Raw genomic sequence first — 17,735 nt, 5'->3', positions numbered from 1 at the left:
AAGTATTTCAAGTCCTCCACCCTTGGAGGACTTCTCTTCTCCATGTAGCCTCACTCTTCCCCCACCACCCCTCTCGTTCACGCACATACATTCTGTTTTACTTCGGCTAATCTTCATTCCTCTGCTCTCCAGTGCATGCCTCCATCTTTCTAACTGTTCCCCCACCTGCTCCCTGCATTCACTGCAGATCACAATGTCATCTGCAAACATCATGGTCCACGGGGATTCCGGTCTAACGTCATCTGTCAGCCTATCCATCACCACTGCAAACAGGAATTGCTCGCAAATACTCACTTGTCCTGAGTCTAGCCTCCACCACTCTTTCCCATAACTTCATTGTGTGGCTCATCAACTCTATTCCTCTCTAGTTGCCACAGCTCTGCACATCACCCTTGTTCATACAAACGGGCACCAGCACACTTTTCCTCCATTCCTCAGGCATCTTCTCACGCGCTACAATTCTATTGAACTAGCTGGTCAAAAACTCCACAGCCACCTCTCCGAGATGCTTCCACACCTCTACAGGAATGTCAATATGGCTATTTCAATAAATAAAGTTTTCTTGTATTCTTGATACATTACAATTGTTTTCTCTGGGAAATACGACTTTTTAAAAAATAAATATATTCTTCTTTGTGAAAACAATAACTTGGAAATTATGATTTTTTTCTCTCCGAAAAATAAGACTGTTACTGGAAAACAAATTATTTTCCTCAAATGTATTAGCTTACATTTTTTTCACATGCAATTCTTTTGTCTGAAAATATAACACCGCCCCAAATCTTCATTGTTTTTTGGTATGATAAATGATAAAAAAAATAAATGATAAATCATTTTTGTAATAAAACAATGAATACTTTATTTTTCATGGAAAAGAAGACTTTTTTTCTGGACAAATACATTTTCTTCCGCCAAAAATATGACTTATTCTCTGCCAATTTGTTTCTCTGAAAAATATGACATTACCCTCTTCAAATATTCAAAACTATTCTTTTCCAATTACCATTTTTGTCTTGAAGGAATTGAACTTTTTCACCTCTAAAAAATAAAACTTCCTGGGGAAAAAAAAAATCTGTTCTTCTTCTTAAAGAAATACTCATTTATTCATGAAATTTTTTTTCTCACAAAGACCTTTTTTCTCTCTGAAAACTAATACTTATTTTCTTTGCATTTGGCACTTGCTTTTTCAGACTCGTCACGGTAACAAAAGCCGTACTCTGTGTCGGCCTCGCAGTAGAGCCGACGAAGACCCCTGGGAATCGTTTTGAATTGTAAAAAAAAATACCTACAAATAAAATCGAAAACTAACACCTAACATGTCTCATTTAACCGCTGCTCAACTGACTTAATTCTGAGGACACCTCCAATTTATTTTGTGAAGAGCCACGGAGCAAGCAGCCATGCTTATCAAGCTGCTGTGATTCAATCATAAAGTCATTTCTACGAGTCTTGACTCTAGGGCTCCTCGTATATCGCAACATCGCGCGTGTCAAAAGATGAGACGGCGGGCGGCTTGATTTAAGACTTTGACACCACCTACTAAATCTTTTGGAGTGTGATAACAAACATAGTAGAAAAAATATATATATACTGTAGATCAACTCAATCAAAGAACTCACCCACAGCCTCTGCCAGGCCGTAGACCTTCTGGCCGTAGGCGTCCGTCTTATCCCAGATGAAGGTGTAGGAAAGGTCGGGGAAGGCCGGGAAGGATTTCTGCAGCTGGCGACCCATCACGGCCACCATCAGGTGCGCCTTCATCAAGCCGAAGGGCAGCCGGTCCTGTGTCAGAAGAACCTTGAGGATGGGCTTGTAGCCGGACGCCCGCGAGCTCAGGTAGACCAGGTTGAGGTCGCTGCCTGGGATGGCCACTTGCTCGTGGAGGACCTGCGGGGGCAATTAGCAGCATGTCAACTTCTTACAGTGAAGTCTACACTGAGCTGTTCAAATTCTTGACAATGAGACCCTGAGGAATCGTCTCCCAGCTTTTTCTGAAATTTAATGGGCGGCGAAGAAGCCTTACAGCAACACCAGAGCAGCTGGAGAGATCTGTTTTTCAAAATTACTTTTTCCAAAAAGACAGATAAGTTCACAAGAAATTGTCACTGTCGAGTGAAAAGCATGCATTGGCAAATTTTCAGATTTGTATCTGAAAACCAACAAAACTGACTTCCTTTGTCGCAAGGTGCCATCGAATAATGACTATTATTACTTTAATATACTGATACAATATACATGATATATACATATTATTATTATACATATTTTTTTCCCCCTTACTTTCTGAAACCATTAAAAAATGACTAAAGCAATTATGGTGTTAGGCTAATGAGATTGTCCTATATGAGCTATAGATATTGTCCATCTCCCATGTTATACATACATACATACATACATACTAAGCAGTAAGTAACAACAAAACTAAAATGAATTTTGTCGCAACCTGCCATTTCAAAAAATGCTTACTTTGTTTTAAACACCGTATTATGTTCCGCAACATATCACGCTGCTGACATATGACAGCAGTCTCCCGTATTGTACATACAGTAAGCATGTTGTAGCCTTATTTTCTACACAGGTGATTTTTTTTTTTGCCATCTGAAAAACAACAAAAAGGGCTATTAATTTTTAGTAATTAATTACTTAATTACTAAAAATAAGTTCATGACAAATCTTTGCTGTCCAATGAAAGGAATCCATCGCCAAATTCTGTGACCAAAAAAACCAGAACTGACTTTTATTTAGTTGCAACCTGCCACGTAAAAATGACATTTTTCGTACACATGTAGCGTGACAGCAATCTTCCAAATTATACATACAATATGCTGCTTCACCAGAAAACGCTGGTGAGTTTCTACTACTACTACTACTACTTTCTACGACGCAGGCTCACCTGCGTCTCGGGAATGACGGGGCTGTCCTCAGCTGACGTCTTGTACAAGGTGGAAAGTGGCGACGCCAGGACCAGCGGCTCAGGGCGCCTCAGCCCCGTCAGGTAGCAGCCGGAGATGTCGTTGTTCTCCTCGCGCCGCATCACCACGGGGTCCATCGCGTGGAAGACGTTCCACGGGATCCACACGGTGCGGCGCAGGGTTGGAAAAGGCGCTCGCTCGTATGTCAGCGTTAGCGACGCACCGCCGTTGGCCAGCAGGTCAAACCTGAAGGAAATTGCGTTTAAAAAAGTTTCACCTATTCATGTGAAATTGGGTGGACGTGTTTCATAACCAGACTCACAAAAAAGTCCTAAGAACTGATGCACGAAACTAAACAGGAATAGTTCAGGAACTGTTTTGCAGTATATAGCATTTGATGATTATTTCGACTTTAAAAAAAATTTAAATTGCCCCCAACTCCAGGTTCACTGATTGACAAAAAGAAAGAGTTGAATTGTCTGTCGTAACAGGACGCATGAAATGGTGATAAGAACCCATGACCAAAACTGAGCAAGAAGATTAAAGTCCCCATTTTGTACTTTTGCGATCACCTTAATTCAGACTAACATCAACAGTTACGAGCAATGCTCTTGTTTGTCTCTCTTTGTTACAGGCTGAAAGAGAAGAAGCGCAAAGATATATTTTCACCCTTTACGCCCCCCCTGCTACGCCACTGTTTGATGGATAGAATGGGGGAGAGGGGTGAGGATTAGCGCAACTCTTCAGAGATTCCGCCCTGGAAGTCGCCTGACAAGGAGCGTGATAAATGCTTGTGGATGATCACACTTGGTCAACCAACAGAGCCGCCCTTACACAGAGGATGGAAAAAGCGGGTGCGGGGGGGATGTGTGTGTTCTCGCAGCTGTGAAGCCCCTCCCCCCCATCCGACACCGACCCCAGCCCCCATCGCCATCTTGCCCAAAGTGGAAAGCGAAGCTGTTTTAGGTCAGCTGCACAGCTTGCCACTTGGCATATGTGTGCGTCTGAAGTCATGCAATGTCACCATACGCACGCGCACAAACGCACACACAGATGCTTCGCCCACCCCCAGGAGATGGCATACACGCACGCAAACGCACACGCACGCACGCACACACTCTCTCAAGAGAAGCACTTCAAAGTCCTTCATTTCCAAACCAGTAACTTTTCCTCCGAGTAATGCCAAGCTAATTAAAACCAGAAAACCCTCTAAGACGAAAGAGTCCAAATAGTGAAAAAGTGTCTTTTTTTTCCTTATCTAACCATCATGCCTGGTCAAACAAGAGTAATGAATTGGATTCAGGGACTCATATGAACATATGAAGGATGCTCCTAGGGAATACAGTGGTGCAAATCATAACATTATTACTTTTTTATTTTGTAGAGTCTGTGGCGTTGACATTGCTTTCATTTATCTGGCTAGTATGTGCTAGAAACCAAAGTATTTGGTCAAATTCCAACCCTACAGGAGGGGAAAACTGAAGACCGGCCCCCCCAAATTTGTGGTTAGTCGTTTCGGACTTTGTTTTGGGCACATGAAACGGAAGAGGGCCTGCTTATGCCTGTAAGCAAACAATTGTCCCAAATGTCACGATATGTTTTCTGGATAATTTAGGTTGGAAATGCCCAAAATGTCCTTTTTTCAAGCTATCTGAGTTGGTCTTTTCTGCCTGGCATTTGAGACGGTCGGACTTCTTATTATTCTGAGATGTAAATGAGTGTTGCTCTGATTGCATCGCTCATCTTCCACAATTTAAATATGGAAAACATACAACTGAAAATCAGTGGATATGTTCATTATGCCAGGATGTACCCATGAAGGACGAATTCCACTAGGCCTTGCACTTTGACTAATTCTGTTGACTAGGGAATTCACTCAAATCAGCCCCAATTGGAAGCAGATATCTTGAAATGTGGTTGGAATGAGCATGGTCTCAAATTTTGAGATCATTTTTTAGAATTCCTGGAAAGGTTTTTAAAAAAAAAAAAAAAAAAAGGGACTAGCAGCAGTTTTACCAATCAGTGCAAAATTGGGTGGACATGTCTATCATAACATGACACGGAAAAGGACCTCTGTATGAAATTGAAATGTAACTTGGTCAATTTAGTTTGAAGCAGCCATTTTCAACGAATTTGCGGGCTTGCAGTTTGACAAAACTCCGACTAGGGAATTTACACAAATGAGCCCCATTTCAAAGCAGACAGACTAGAAAGAGGGGCGATTTTGAAGCATCTTTGCCTCAGTTGTCTAATGTGGGCAAAGAATGGCATCAAATAATTCTTTTGAGGATCCGCCATGAAAAATAGAGTGTGAATGCATGAGGTGTACCTAATGAAGCGGCCCGAAAAGGCACAAAAGCCAGTGTTATGTCATTATGCGTGCGACAACAACAGCGGCAGAAGGTCAGAGCGTAACACGACGTGTTTAACGACACTGCGGGCCGATTGATTGTAGCCTCGCTGAAGCAATGCATTTTAAACAGGCCTCTCCAACAACACGGTCTCTGTCGCCGTGACATTTGCATCAGCAATTTTTGACGCCGCGCTCTCTCCATTTTTGGTGATTTTCAAGATGCGCGCCAGGACGACTCCACGCAATTTCTCCCCATCCGCTGAGTATAAACACGGACACAAGGCGAAAGGTCTCCAGTGCAGCGCTGCCGGATGATTGCGCTTACATGCCGTCCTGTCTTGTGACGGTGTAGCCATAGTCCGGGTAGTGCGGGAATGACACATTGACTCCGATCAGTGGCGTTCCGTCTCCGGTGAGGACCTGACCACGGATGACTGACGCCAGGCTGTGTGGAAAAAAACACAAAAGAAACATGCACAATTGGTTGAGTAGCAGCTACTGTGTCAAGTGACAGACAGAACAGAAACAAATAACAAATGTTCCATTACAACAAAAACCTGTAATGATGTGAGATGTTTTTTTTTATTTTAAAGACAATGCCAAAATTACACCACAAAACATAACCTAACATATACATGGACGTCGTGTCGCCAAAGATTAAGAGGACCATCCAGATTGTTATCAGTGCAAAGTTCAAAAGGCTGCATCTGTAATGTTACGGGGGGTGTGTTAGTGTGAAGGCACCATTAATGCTGAAAGGTACATACAGGTTTTGGAGGGACACATGCTGCCATCCAAGCAACATCTTTTTCAGAGACATCCCTGCTTATTTCAGCAAGACATTGCCAAGCCACATTCCGCAGGTGTTCCAACAGTGTGGCTCCATAGTAAAAGAGTGGGAGTAATTGACTGCTCTGCCAGCAGTGCAGACTTGCCTCCCAGTGGCGCATTATGGAGAGCAAAATACGACAACAGAGACCCCGGACCGTTGACCAACTGAAGATGTACACATCAAGCAAGAATGGGAAAGAATTCCACCTACAAAGCTTCAACAATTTGTCTCTTCAGATCTCAAACGCTTATTGAGTGTTTTTACAAGGAAAGGTGATGTAACACAGTGGTAAACATGCCCCTGTCCCAACTTTTTTGGAACGTGTTGCATGCATCAAATAAAAAAATGAGTGTATATTTGCAAAAAACAATAACATTTCTCAGTTTGAACATTAAATATCTTGTCTTTGTAGTACATTCAATTGAATATAGGTTGAAAAAGGATTTGCAAATCATTGTATTCTATTTTTATTTGTTGTACGCAATGTCCCAACTTCATTGGAATTGGGGTTTGTAGTATTTCGTTATGCAGTATTTACAGATGACTTTATTCCCGTACAATTACTTTTTCTCACATTAAAACTTTGTTTCATAAAATTACAATGTTGCTCCTGTAATATTATGTTTTCTTCCCATAAAATGAAATGTCCACCCTATTTTTCACCTTATTCTATCAATAATAAGTGTTCTCTATTAATATACCTTCTTTTGCGCTTGTGGCTACATTGGTAAAACATGTCCCATTATAAACAAAATCATCTTTTTTTTTTAAACAAAAATAAACACCTTGCATGTAGTCTGATTTGGTGTGTGAAGGATGTTTTTTTTTCTTTTTTACTATTTAGCAGGTTACTAACACTTACTAGAAGCAACGTGACTCACTGATTCACCCCTCAGGCAAGTTGATTTGGCTCCACACTTTTGGTTTCACTGGCCCGAAAATGATTTTTTTCTTTTTTTTTTTTTTTTAATATTCAGGCACTTTGCTGCATAAACTTGACAGACGTGTGAATAAAAATCTATCAAAGACGAGCGCACTGCCTTCAGGTGAACTTCCGCATGACTTAACCTTGCTGCTGTATTTTTTTTGTAGTCATGTTTCCACTGCCTTTAATTTATTCTCCGCCTCTCGAGTGCGGTGAGGAATCGGAAACAAGCTACTTCTTGCATTCATCACGGGGAGTAGAAGAAGGGGGGAAAGACATGTTATCCCCAGGTCATTATGTAGCTGAGACAGGCTTGATCAACACCAGTTTTACCGCACACATCCTTTATTTTGCCTAGCTAAGGCAAAAGAGCCACTTAAGAGCGCAGTGCTGCTTATTTGCAAGCATCTCTATTTGTCTTTAGGACACAAGACGAATGATATGACTAAAAAATAAAGCCGGCAACAGCTGCTGAAGCGCAAAAATGAATGCGTTGGTTGTCATGTTGTAAGCATTTAAGTAACTCAAACGTTTTGGGCATGTTAGCCCTCTCGCTTTAGCATTTAGCTTCAAGTTAACCAGGTTAAAGTGGCAGTAACTTGTGTAATATCGTCTGTCAGTCATTTAACCTTTTCGTCGCTTTAGCATTCAGCACGTAAGCAGTTGGGCCAACCGATTTGAGGTTGTGGCAAATGTGTAAAATCGTCACGCGAGCATGTTACATGAGCACAGTCAATTAGCATGTCAGCATGTCATGTTACTCATCTGGCTTTAGCATTTAGCTTCAAGCAAACCGATTTAAAGTAGTGCTAAACCGAGTAATACCGTCTTGTTAGCTTTGTCATACGAGCACATTAGCCAAGTGGAAATTGGCCCAAGCAATGAGTTCCAACTATTTTAGGGTGCTAACCTGATGCTTGAGCTGTTAGCTTGTGGTTGGGCTAAATTTTAATCAAAACACTGTTAGAGTCTCACCGACACCCTGGTTTATTGCATTAGTGCAAATGTTTGTTTAATTTGTGTAAGCTAATTAGCAAAATTAGTGACAATGGCTAGCTCTAGAGCATGTTTGTTCTGAGGTGGACGGAAGAGAGAGAGAAAAAAATGATATCCAACCGTGCTTAGGGAATATTCCCTGCGACGATTTCAAGTAATCCTTATGTAAATAGCTCGCTTTACTGGAAATATAGAAGCAGGCAATAACCCGGATGCTGGGATGGTGGGTAATCCTTATCCTCATTGTCTTCAGCTTACTGTCATGTTGGTGTCTAGCTGCGGCATTAGTGCTCATGCTCAAAATATTCATTAGATTCTTTTTCCGCTTTCTGGCGGCTAAAAGAAAAGCCCGGCATGTGAGAAGTTGAGCATACAGTTAATTAAATGTTTGCCTGTCATTGGCATTTAGCTGTAAAATGTAGTGTCAAAATTACCCACTGTGGAAAGTGTACTCAATAAAGGTCCATACCGTTGCTAACAAGTAACAAAACCACCCAGCTGGTTGATGGTTAACTAGCTAGTGTCCAATATTCGTAGGTGTTATTGTTGTGGCTTGTAGGAGTAAGACGACGAAAGGGGGCTAGCGGGATGAGCATGTTAACCTGTCTTTAGCAAATGAAAATATTAACCGCTATGGAGAGTAAAAACACCGTACAGTTGATTACAAGTAACAATAGCTCCAATGCTGTGGACAGTCAACGAGCTAGCGGCTAGTAGTTAATGCAGCATGTTGGCATTGTTAGGATAGGATTTGGCTTTGAGCTAAATGTTAATAGCAGCATGGGACACCTTTAAAATAACACGCTCTATTTCTTTGTGCTACGTGCTAGCAATAGTAATAATAAAAAAAGTGTTTTATTGTAGTCCATTTTGAGTGCCTCACTGAGCCCATCGAATTACAACGACAAAAAGCCGACGCTAACTTGATGTTGTTAGAAGAGAAGTTCAAAACATCTTGAAAGGGAAATTTTAATTGTGAGAGTGCAAGAAATGTGATTTAGAGGAATGATTGTTGGAGTAATGCAGCGTATAATCAAACAGCTACCCTTGTTTCAGTGATAGCAAGAGGCTAAAAATTCGATATTTTCACAGCTCAAAAGTCTAGGGATATGTAGGCTGAATAAAGGTGTGTTATTTGATTGACAGTTGAGCAGAACATGGTTTCTGTGCATTCAGAGGACATTTCCATAGTGTCTGAGAGCAATAACAATTGGCATTTTCCTATGTTTTTTAAAATTAATTTGCTTTATTGGTTATTCTTTCCCCTTAACCCTGATAACTGTACGAAAGAACATAGACAGCTGGAAGATTTTATGCTCTTTGTTATTTGTCACCTGCCTGCCATTAAACTGCCTTCTTTCTTTCGTCCTCGTTCCAAATATGGAAGGTGACACGATCCTGTCACATCGGAATGCTTTTAACACTTCTGAGCACCTTCCTCTTCACATTTATACAAGAAAGAAAAACAAGGGTATTGACATTGTACAGCCATTTTGATCACACTTATCACTGAGCTACGACACAACATTGTGGAGTGAATGACTAAAAACTGATTACCTGCTGTTGAAAGGGTTCTCCCCTGGTAGAACATGACTCCCGCTGGGCCCCATCAGGAATGCCACACGCTCATAGAAGCTCCTGGAGACGGGTTGGCCGGCCGAGTTCTGGCCCTGCATGGCGGCGGCGGCGGCGGCGGCCGGGTCCAGCGAACCTTTACAGTATGTTTGACCCTGGCAGGAGATCTGAGCACAGCAGTCCGGGTCCATGCAGTCCACCAGGCCATCTGGAAAACCAGGGGAAAGGAAGCACGAGTCTTGGGGTCCTGGTTGCGCATCAGTCACTACAATGGACAGCTATTCAACAGCTGTTTACATGTGAGTCATGATCTCAAAGTTGTGCATCAGTCACTACAGTTGACAGCTATTTGAAAGTTGTTTTCGTCTACAAACGCCTCAACGTCAAATTACACCACAGTCAATACAGTAGACAGTTAGAGTGGTTTTCTTTTATCAGTCACTACAGTGAAGACCTGTTCATAAGGTGTTTTCCTTTAAACGTGCATCTCAAACGTGTGTCATATTACGCATCAGTCACTACAAAGGATAGCTGTTCGAAAGGTTCTCTTCTATCATGTCACTACAGTGGACAGCTATTAAAAAAGTTGTTTTGGGATGTTTCTTTTCTGTAAATCACTACAGTGGAAAGCAGTTGAAATGTTTTAACTTTACATCAGTCACTACAGTGGAGAGCTCTCCAAAAGTTGTTTGGTTCTCAACGCGTCTCACGGTCAAATTGCATCTCAGTCACAACAGTGGACAGCTAGTCGCTATGCCTGCGTGGGTTTTCTCCGGGTACTCCGGTTTCCTCCGACATCCTAAAACATGCATGGTAGGTTAAATGAAGACTCTAAATTGTTCACAGGTGTGCATGTGAGTTTGAATGGTTGTTTGTCTACAGATATATGTGCCCTGCGATTGGCTGGCAACGAGTTCAAGGTGTACCCCGCCTCTTGCCTGAGCTGACGAGCTGAGATAGGCTCCAGCACACCCGAGATCGTAGTGATGTTAAGCGGTTCAGAAAATTGATGGATTATTTTGGAGGTTTTATTTTCTTTTTCCCATTTCTTGACATTTATTCATTGTTTTGTGGCTTTGTTTTTATCCGTTTCTAGACTTGGGTTTTGACTATTATTATAATTTTTTGGTGCTATTTTTTAACCGTTTTTTTCCCCATGCTTTTAATTATTTTTTTTATACTTTTGTTTTAAACTAGATTTTTTTTCATACTTATTTTTATTGTGTTTTTCCCAACTTGTTTTTGATAGTTTTTGTACTGTTTTAAATTTTGACGCTACTCTTAACTTGGTTTTCAAAATGTTTTTTCACATTTATTAGAATTGATTTTGATCTGGTTCTTGAGTGTTATTTTTTTTAACTTGTTTTTTTCCAACTTGATTACTGATTGTTGAAATAATATTGTTTCTTTGACTGCTTTTTTACTTGGTTTCTCGCTGTTTATAGTTGTTTTTGGACTGGTTTGGAGCCATGAAAATGGAGAGAATAGCACAGGCAAATAAATGCTGGTTCCATACCATTAACAACTCTGATGTGCCAATCTGCCAGGATTGGCAGCACGAAAAAGGCTTCTGCTATTACAGCGCAAACTGGCAAATTCATTCAACCATTTCTCATCTGTACCTTCCACGCGAGGCCAGAACCGGCTTTAGGGTGCCAGTTTGAACTGGTTAATGTTCCTACCTCCCTCATTGTCCTTGCCGTCCGAGCAGAGCGTCTCGGTGGCGACATCACAGCCCAGGCCTCGCCATCCTGACTGACAGATGCAGTGCCAGACATTCTGATCCAAGACGCAACGCCCGTTGTTGTTGCACAGGCCCGGGCAGCCATCTGTCAAAACATCATGTAGCAATGTCACGCACCAGCATGAAAAGGAGAAGTGGGTGGGAAAGGGGTTTCATAGAGAGTAGACAGGGGGGCAGAGGAGCAAACACAGAGTGCAGAAGACATCTGACAGGAGTCGGGATATGTGAGAAGGTTCTGTCGATTCACATGAGCGCGCCGGTGTGATGAAAGTGTCTCGGTGACTCTTAATTAGATCAGGACCAGGACTCGTGTTGGAGCTTTCAGGTGCACTATAAAGGCGGTATTGCTGATCCCGGAATGAGGTTCCCGTGGGTCACACTGCACTCCACAGCGTAGCGACAGCCAAACACTGCACACTCTAATGAGATCCAATACAAGAGCTGGAGCAAAAAAAAAAAAAAACATTTCATAATGCTGGAGTTTTGATTGGGGTGTAAAACTATGATTTCAGACTGTCCTAAAAGGCAACACCATTAGATTCTACAGTTAGTTGGTTAGTTGGTTGGTTGTTATGGTTGGATGAATTGATAAATGAATGAATGGATAGATGGATAAAGCAAAAATTTGAACAGGAACTGTGACCTGTGTCTTAAAAAAATTGAAAAATAATATTAAGGTAGCATTTTTGACACAGCTCTTCTATTGGATCCTATTGACCTGTGTCTAGAAATGCAGATGAACTGCGTGAGAACATCCCCCCCCCCCCCTTTGACTTTCATGCAAATCCTACATGGTTGGAAGCGGCGGCCTCCATTTTGGACTGAACGCTCATGTGAAGTAACAGCCACAGTGACGGGGACAAGGAAGCCTTTAATGTCAAATAAGAATCATAATAAAGGGGAAGGGGGGTGGGGGGTGGTGAGGGAAGCGTCGGCATCTTGAGCGTCTACATGTACAGAGAAGGACAGAGCACTGGCCTCCACAAGGCCCAAACAAACTACAGCAGCTCCACTGGGTAAGACAAGGAAGGAGGTACAGGGGGGACCGTGGAGTCTACTGGTTCAAGACGGACAGGGAATGATGGGACATATCGGAAGGAAAGGGGAGTGGCGGGGAGACATCATGGTCGACTCGGACATAGAACAGGTGTATTAACGTCGTGCTAGGGGGAGACAAAGAGCAGAAGGAGGTGGCAGGTGATTGTTTGTGACAATCTCCCTGGGGAGGATTCATTTTACCTTTATATCCTATCTTGACCGCTCCTATTACACAACCCAGGAGAGGGAAACATTTAGAAAAAAAGGGAACAGAAGTGACTTAGCTAAGGCTGACAAAAAAAACCCAACATTTTCTTTTTTCATTATTTGACAGTGGATATAGCGCATGTACAAAACCCCCGCCACCAACGCTCGGCGAATTCTTGGTGGAGCCAGAAGGCTTATGTTACTGTAAGCGTAAGCGTTGCGACGTAGTCCATATATTTGAGGAGAAAAAAAAAAAAAAAGATGCATCACAATAGTCAACAAATAAGCAGGGTTGAGTTACACGGGAGCCAATGGGAGCCAAGGGTTAGGGTAAGAGGGTTGGGGGTAGGAGGTTCGGGATAAGGATTGTATCAGGGATGAGGATTAGGCAGATTCAAGAATGAATGGTTAGGGTTAGGGCTGTTGGGTTAGGAGAGGAGTTAGGGTGAGAGGGTGAGGGTGCTGGGCGAGACTCCAGCTCACCCACGACCCCAATGGGGCTTTTTACACCGCACTTGTTTTGTGCGGCGTTCAAACGGGGATGACGGCGACCCGGCTTACGCTTGCCCGATTTGTCGGCGGTTGCTAAGCAACAGAACTGGAAGCGTCTCAGTGCCTGTTCCCTCCGGTATGGCCGTGAATTAGGCTGCAGCTCGGCAAGAGGAGGTGATAAAGAGCGGAGGCAAGGAAAAAAAACAAACAACAGGATCTGGGGGAGTTTAGGCTCTGTGAGCTATAGCTATTTGGATACTGCTTTAAGGTGTACTTCAGGCTTTTTTTTTTATTTTAGCCTACAACACCGCGAAGATATTTTGCCAGAGCTGCTAGCCGATAAAAATTCCCTTCAAGAACAATTTGTCCAAATGTGTCGGAATATTTGTCATTTTCATGTTTTCATCACATCAACCTTGTCATGGTGAACGCAGTTGCAGGCTGAATCAAAGTACCGGTATATGAGAGTTTGACGTTCCAGCATCAAAAATATCTGCGTCTACGGATTAATTCACCTTTGCCAATTCTGTTTTCAACCCTGGTAACAAAAATAACCCGTCTATTAAAGCACATTAGTCAGATGTCAAACATGAAAATGAAAACTCAGCACTCTATTTGGCAAACAAACAAATAGCATTGCTGATAGATTTAATGACAGAGTTTATGTATGGACAATAGTTTTGTTTTCTATTTTGGGAAATGTTGCAATGTTGTATGCATGTACGTGTAAGAAGAAAACAATGTAATTACATCTCTTGAATGCTATTTATATTACATATTTATTGTTCCTATCGCCACAATTGCTGCTGAAACAATGCAAATGTCCCCGTTGTGGGACTAATAAAGATAATCTTATCTTATATTACAAATATTTATGATTAATAATAATAATAAACCAGCTTTTAACCAGCCCTCGTGCTGAATTGACGTGTGCAATGACGTACTCATTCATTTCCGGTTCAGACGCATTATTTGATATGAACGAATTGGCCTGTTAGTTTGTTGTTCAAAGTTGGTTATACTCTCTGCGGAAACGCGGTTCCAGCCAGACCTAGGCGACAAGTGTATTGTTTCACCAAATCATTCATTCCGATGTTTTGCGCCACCTTAGCAATTAGCATGGCTCTGACATCGTCTTTGCCTGTCCACTCCTCGTCCTCCCTTCGCGACACTTGTAAGAAGTGCAAGTGTGACTTACAACGCGTTGACACAGCAGTTCAATGTGGACAATTGTCTTTGGGGTGTGAATGTGAGTGACAATTGTTGTGTATCTATGTGTGCCCAGTCCAGGATGTAACCCACCTCGTACCTGAAGTCAGCTGCGATAGGCTCCAGTTTACCTGTGACCCCAATGAGGGTAAGCGGTACAGAAGGACTTTTTGAGAAGGATTGGAGCAATGTGGAAGACAAAGGTTAGGCTAGGATTAGGGAGTACCGTTAGGCTAAAGGTTAAGTTTAGGAGTTAGGGTGAGATTTGGGTCCGGGTTAGAGTTGAGTGTTAGGGGTACAGGGAATAGGAGTAGGGTTAGGTGAAGGTTAGGGTTTATGGTAGGGTTAGGGTCAGGAATTGGGACCAGGGTTTGAAGGTTAGGGGTATGGGTAAGGGTTAGGACTGCTGCACCAAAACATACCTTTGCTCCCATAAATACATCTGTGAGGTCAAAATTAATTTTCTTGGGGGAAAAAAAACAAAACAAAAAAAAAACTAATTTCAGTGGAGCCGGAAAGCCGATGCTAAACATGAGTGGCGGGAAGTATTCCATATGTTAGAAGAAAATTAAAGGTGGATCGGAACAATCTGCATCATGAGGATATTCTCAAGCAAAGAGCGTGTTGTTTTGTTTTTCTTTTACCTGACACTCTGGAATCCAGGGCTTTACATGGACGGCAAGAGGAGATCAGAGAGAGATGAAGAGGAAGGAAGATAGGAACATAGAAAGAGACAATTATTGTCCACAGACCATGTCCACAGGAACAAGTATTTATTCAAATCCGAAAACAAATTGAGTTCATACATTTTCAAATAAATATAGACGAATTCAAAATGATGTTTCACAATTTTAGAAAAAAACATCTTTTACTATATTCAAAATAATTAAAATGCCAAAAATCCCAGTGGTACTCATGGAAATGTATTTGCAGATTGCCAAGTGCATGGCAAAGCAACAAAAGGGGATGCTTTAATCCTGCTCCTCCTAAAAAAAAAAAGCCTATTTTTAATTGTTTTTTTTTTTTTTTACAGAGAAAATGCTGAAATTCGACATTTATCTCGAATACCCCAGGAGGATTCGCCAAAATCTGCATACCTGAAAAACAGAAATGTCAAAAAAGCCTCTTTTTCTTCTTATTTAACCTTTATCTTGGGTACCCCAGGCAACGGCCTTAGGCCCGCCAGTCGCACAGTTGTCGGCCGCGACGTCGTGGAGCGAGGAGGAGGAGAAAAAAAAAATCATCCAGAGGGACCGCGGCGCATCGCACTGCCGTGGCCGCTCATGGTGCACTCGGGGCGGCCACAGCAGTACGCTAACGGCCCGCCGAATTTCGCCCAAGGCAAAGGAGGGGAACATTTTTGACAGTCATTACACCAGAGCTCAGAGGCCGCCTGGCCACCACAGAGTGCCTCTCTGCGGCCCGTGAGAGCGTGCGCATCGCTAGGAAGAAACAAGGCACACATTTGATTGACAGGTGAAAGTTCAGAGGGACGGGGTTTTCAAAGCATTCACCGACACGCCCACAGCATCTGAAAACTGAAAGAACGTCTCAATGCTTGACCTTTTTGAAGCCCGATTTCATATACTTGGTGTGATTTTGTTTTATTTGTTAACAATGCTCTTCTCTGTGGTGAGTCAAATTAAATAATTTTTTTGGGGTCATTTAACTGGGCCTTTGAGTTGGCATTATGCTGATAACCTAAAGCGAAACAAAACAGCCCCAAAAATGGGGTTAAATTATAAAAAAAAAAAATACAAATTAATAACCACTTTTCATGTGGACATAGCCTTAGTTGGAGTTAAGCAACAAGACAAGACAGATTTAAAGGCACACAAAAGGATACACAGATGTAGACGAATCATCTTAATTTTTTTTTCATCCTATCATGTGTGTGGGTTCAGTGTTGGACAAAATTGTGAGCTGTTAATTAAAGCGGCAAGTGATTAAGAAAAAGAATCCCAGATGCCGGCCATTAGCAGGCGTACGGATTGCCGCATAGATGACTCAGTCTGAAAACGCTCGCTAAAATATTCATTATGAACATTCTCCATCTGCTTTGATTTATAGCTAAAAGGCTAGCACAAAGGAAAACAGAGTTTCTCTTGATATTTGAACCTCTTTGTTTGCCTCGTCGGCTTTAAACAGCAGTGGGCTCAAAGCAGATCTATGCGGACCGCGCCATGAAGCGGAATACACGAGTTGCTTCTCTCACTGCGAACTCTGCTTTGACGATCACTCTTAAGTTGAAAACACCTCAAACTGCAGTGTAACAGAATCTCTGTTGATGTAGTCAAAAAATGGCAGAGAAAGTCGTTCCATCTGAGCCCTGGCTTTGCAAAATGGGATTCAAAGATGCTCTGTGGACAAAAAGCACTGACGAAAACCGAATTCAATTCAAACAGGAGCGTCATGAATGTTTAAGGAAGTGAAATTGAAGATTTAAATGCTGTTTCAATTCAATTTAACACCTCAGGTCCACTAAATACGACTACTAATGCACAGGGAGCTGTTAGATGGTCTTAGATGGTTTAATTAAGTAAATGAAAAGAAAGGACACTTAGTTAGTTTGGAAGTTGCGATAGCTTTGCCACTCGTCATTTTATTGAAACTGCTAAAATGTACGATTTGTGCTAAGAAACGCGTTCTTTTCAGTACTTGGTAGATCGTATCGCAAAGCTGGTTATAACTAGAACAGAAAGGGAATAGCTGCTGCAGGTTTTTGCTGGGAGGATGAAAGGATCTGGACTCTGACCCCCTCCAGCTGCAACGAAGAAGCCTCACCGGCTTGTAAATACATAATTAATCGGCCGCAGTCTGGAGTTGCTCGATCTTTTGTTTCCTAGGTGACACGCGGGAACACCGAGATAGGGCTGCGAGTCGCCCCTCGGCGATACGGTGTTTTGACGCGGCGTGTCGAGGTCAACCGGCAGACCTGGGGTCAACAATAGGAAGCGGCATCTCCAAAGTCGTTATCCTCATTAGCGCTGACTGAAGCGCTCCCATTTCGTGAAAAGTGATATTCCAAAGAGGCCTTGACTCGCCGCCCGCCCTTGACTCGCTAATTTCAGTCTCACTTCAACAGAGAAAAAAGGTGGTTGATAGACATGATTAGTCGTTCAAGGTGAGGCGCTGAAAAACGCTCAGCGAAGATTTTCCTTTCACCAATGAAATCCAACAACAAAAGTCTTTCAATTCCTAACTGCTTTAGAAAAGTCCTTGACAGGATTTTACAGAGATTTGGAGCAAAGGTCAACGATCCCTCACTACTTTTGGGAACGAACAAATGCGTTACTCGGTTGGCAACATAAACAAACATTAGTTATGTTTTACTCACTTGTTGGTAATATAAACCAATCTTCGCTATGCTTTACTCACTTGTCGGGAATGTAAACCCACCTTTGCTACATTCACTCGTTTGTCAGGAACATAAATGGCACGATATTGACACT

The 17,735-nt window shown here is 42.2% G+C and overlaps 1 protein-coding gene across 6 annotated transcripts in view; it reads right to left on the bottom strand.

Annotated features, from left to right (window-relative positions):
* Positions 1–17,735, bottom strand: part of si:dkey-237h12.3 (teneurin-3) — a 191,470-nt gene that overhangs the window by 41,994 nt on the left and 131,741 nt on the right. For 3 of the 6 annotated variants that reach the window (XM_061788654.1, XM_061788655.1, XM_061788660.1), the window contains 7 exons: positions 14,928–14,948; positions 12,577–12,600; positions 11,276–11,422; positions 9,576–9,801; positions 5,591–5,710; positions 2,894–3,158; positions 1,620–1,887 (listed from right to left, as the gene is read on the bottom strand). In XM_061788654.1, the coding sequence (XP_061644638.1) occupies positions 1,620–1,887; positions 2,894–3,158; positions 5,591–5,710; positions 9,576–9,801; positions 11,276–11,422; positions 12,577–12,600; positions 14,928–14,948 (1,071 nt within the window). The remainder of the gene's footprint in view (positions 1–1,619; positions 1,888–2,893; positions 3,159–5,590; positions 5,711–9,575; positions 9,802–11,275; positions 11,423–12,576; positions 12,601–14,927; positions 14,949–17,735) is intronic. The other 3 variants (XM_061788658.1, XM_061788659.1, XM_061788656.1) reach the window with 2 other exon arrangements.

The sequence above is a fragment of the Phyllopteryx taeniolatus genome, chromosome 10, assembly GCF_024500385.1.
Source record: "Phyllopteryx taeniolatus isolate TA_2022b chromosome 10, UOR_Ptae_1.2, whole genome shotgun sequence".
Lineage (NCBI taxonomy): Eukaryota > Metazoa > Chordata > Actinopteri > Syngnathiformes > Syngnathidae > Phyllopteryx > Phyllopteryx taeniolatus.
Note: the sequence above shows the minus strand (reverse complement) of the source record. Positions and strands in the feature narration are given on the sequence as shown.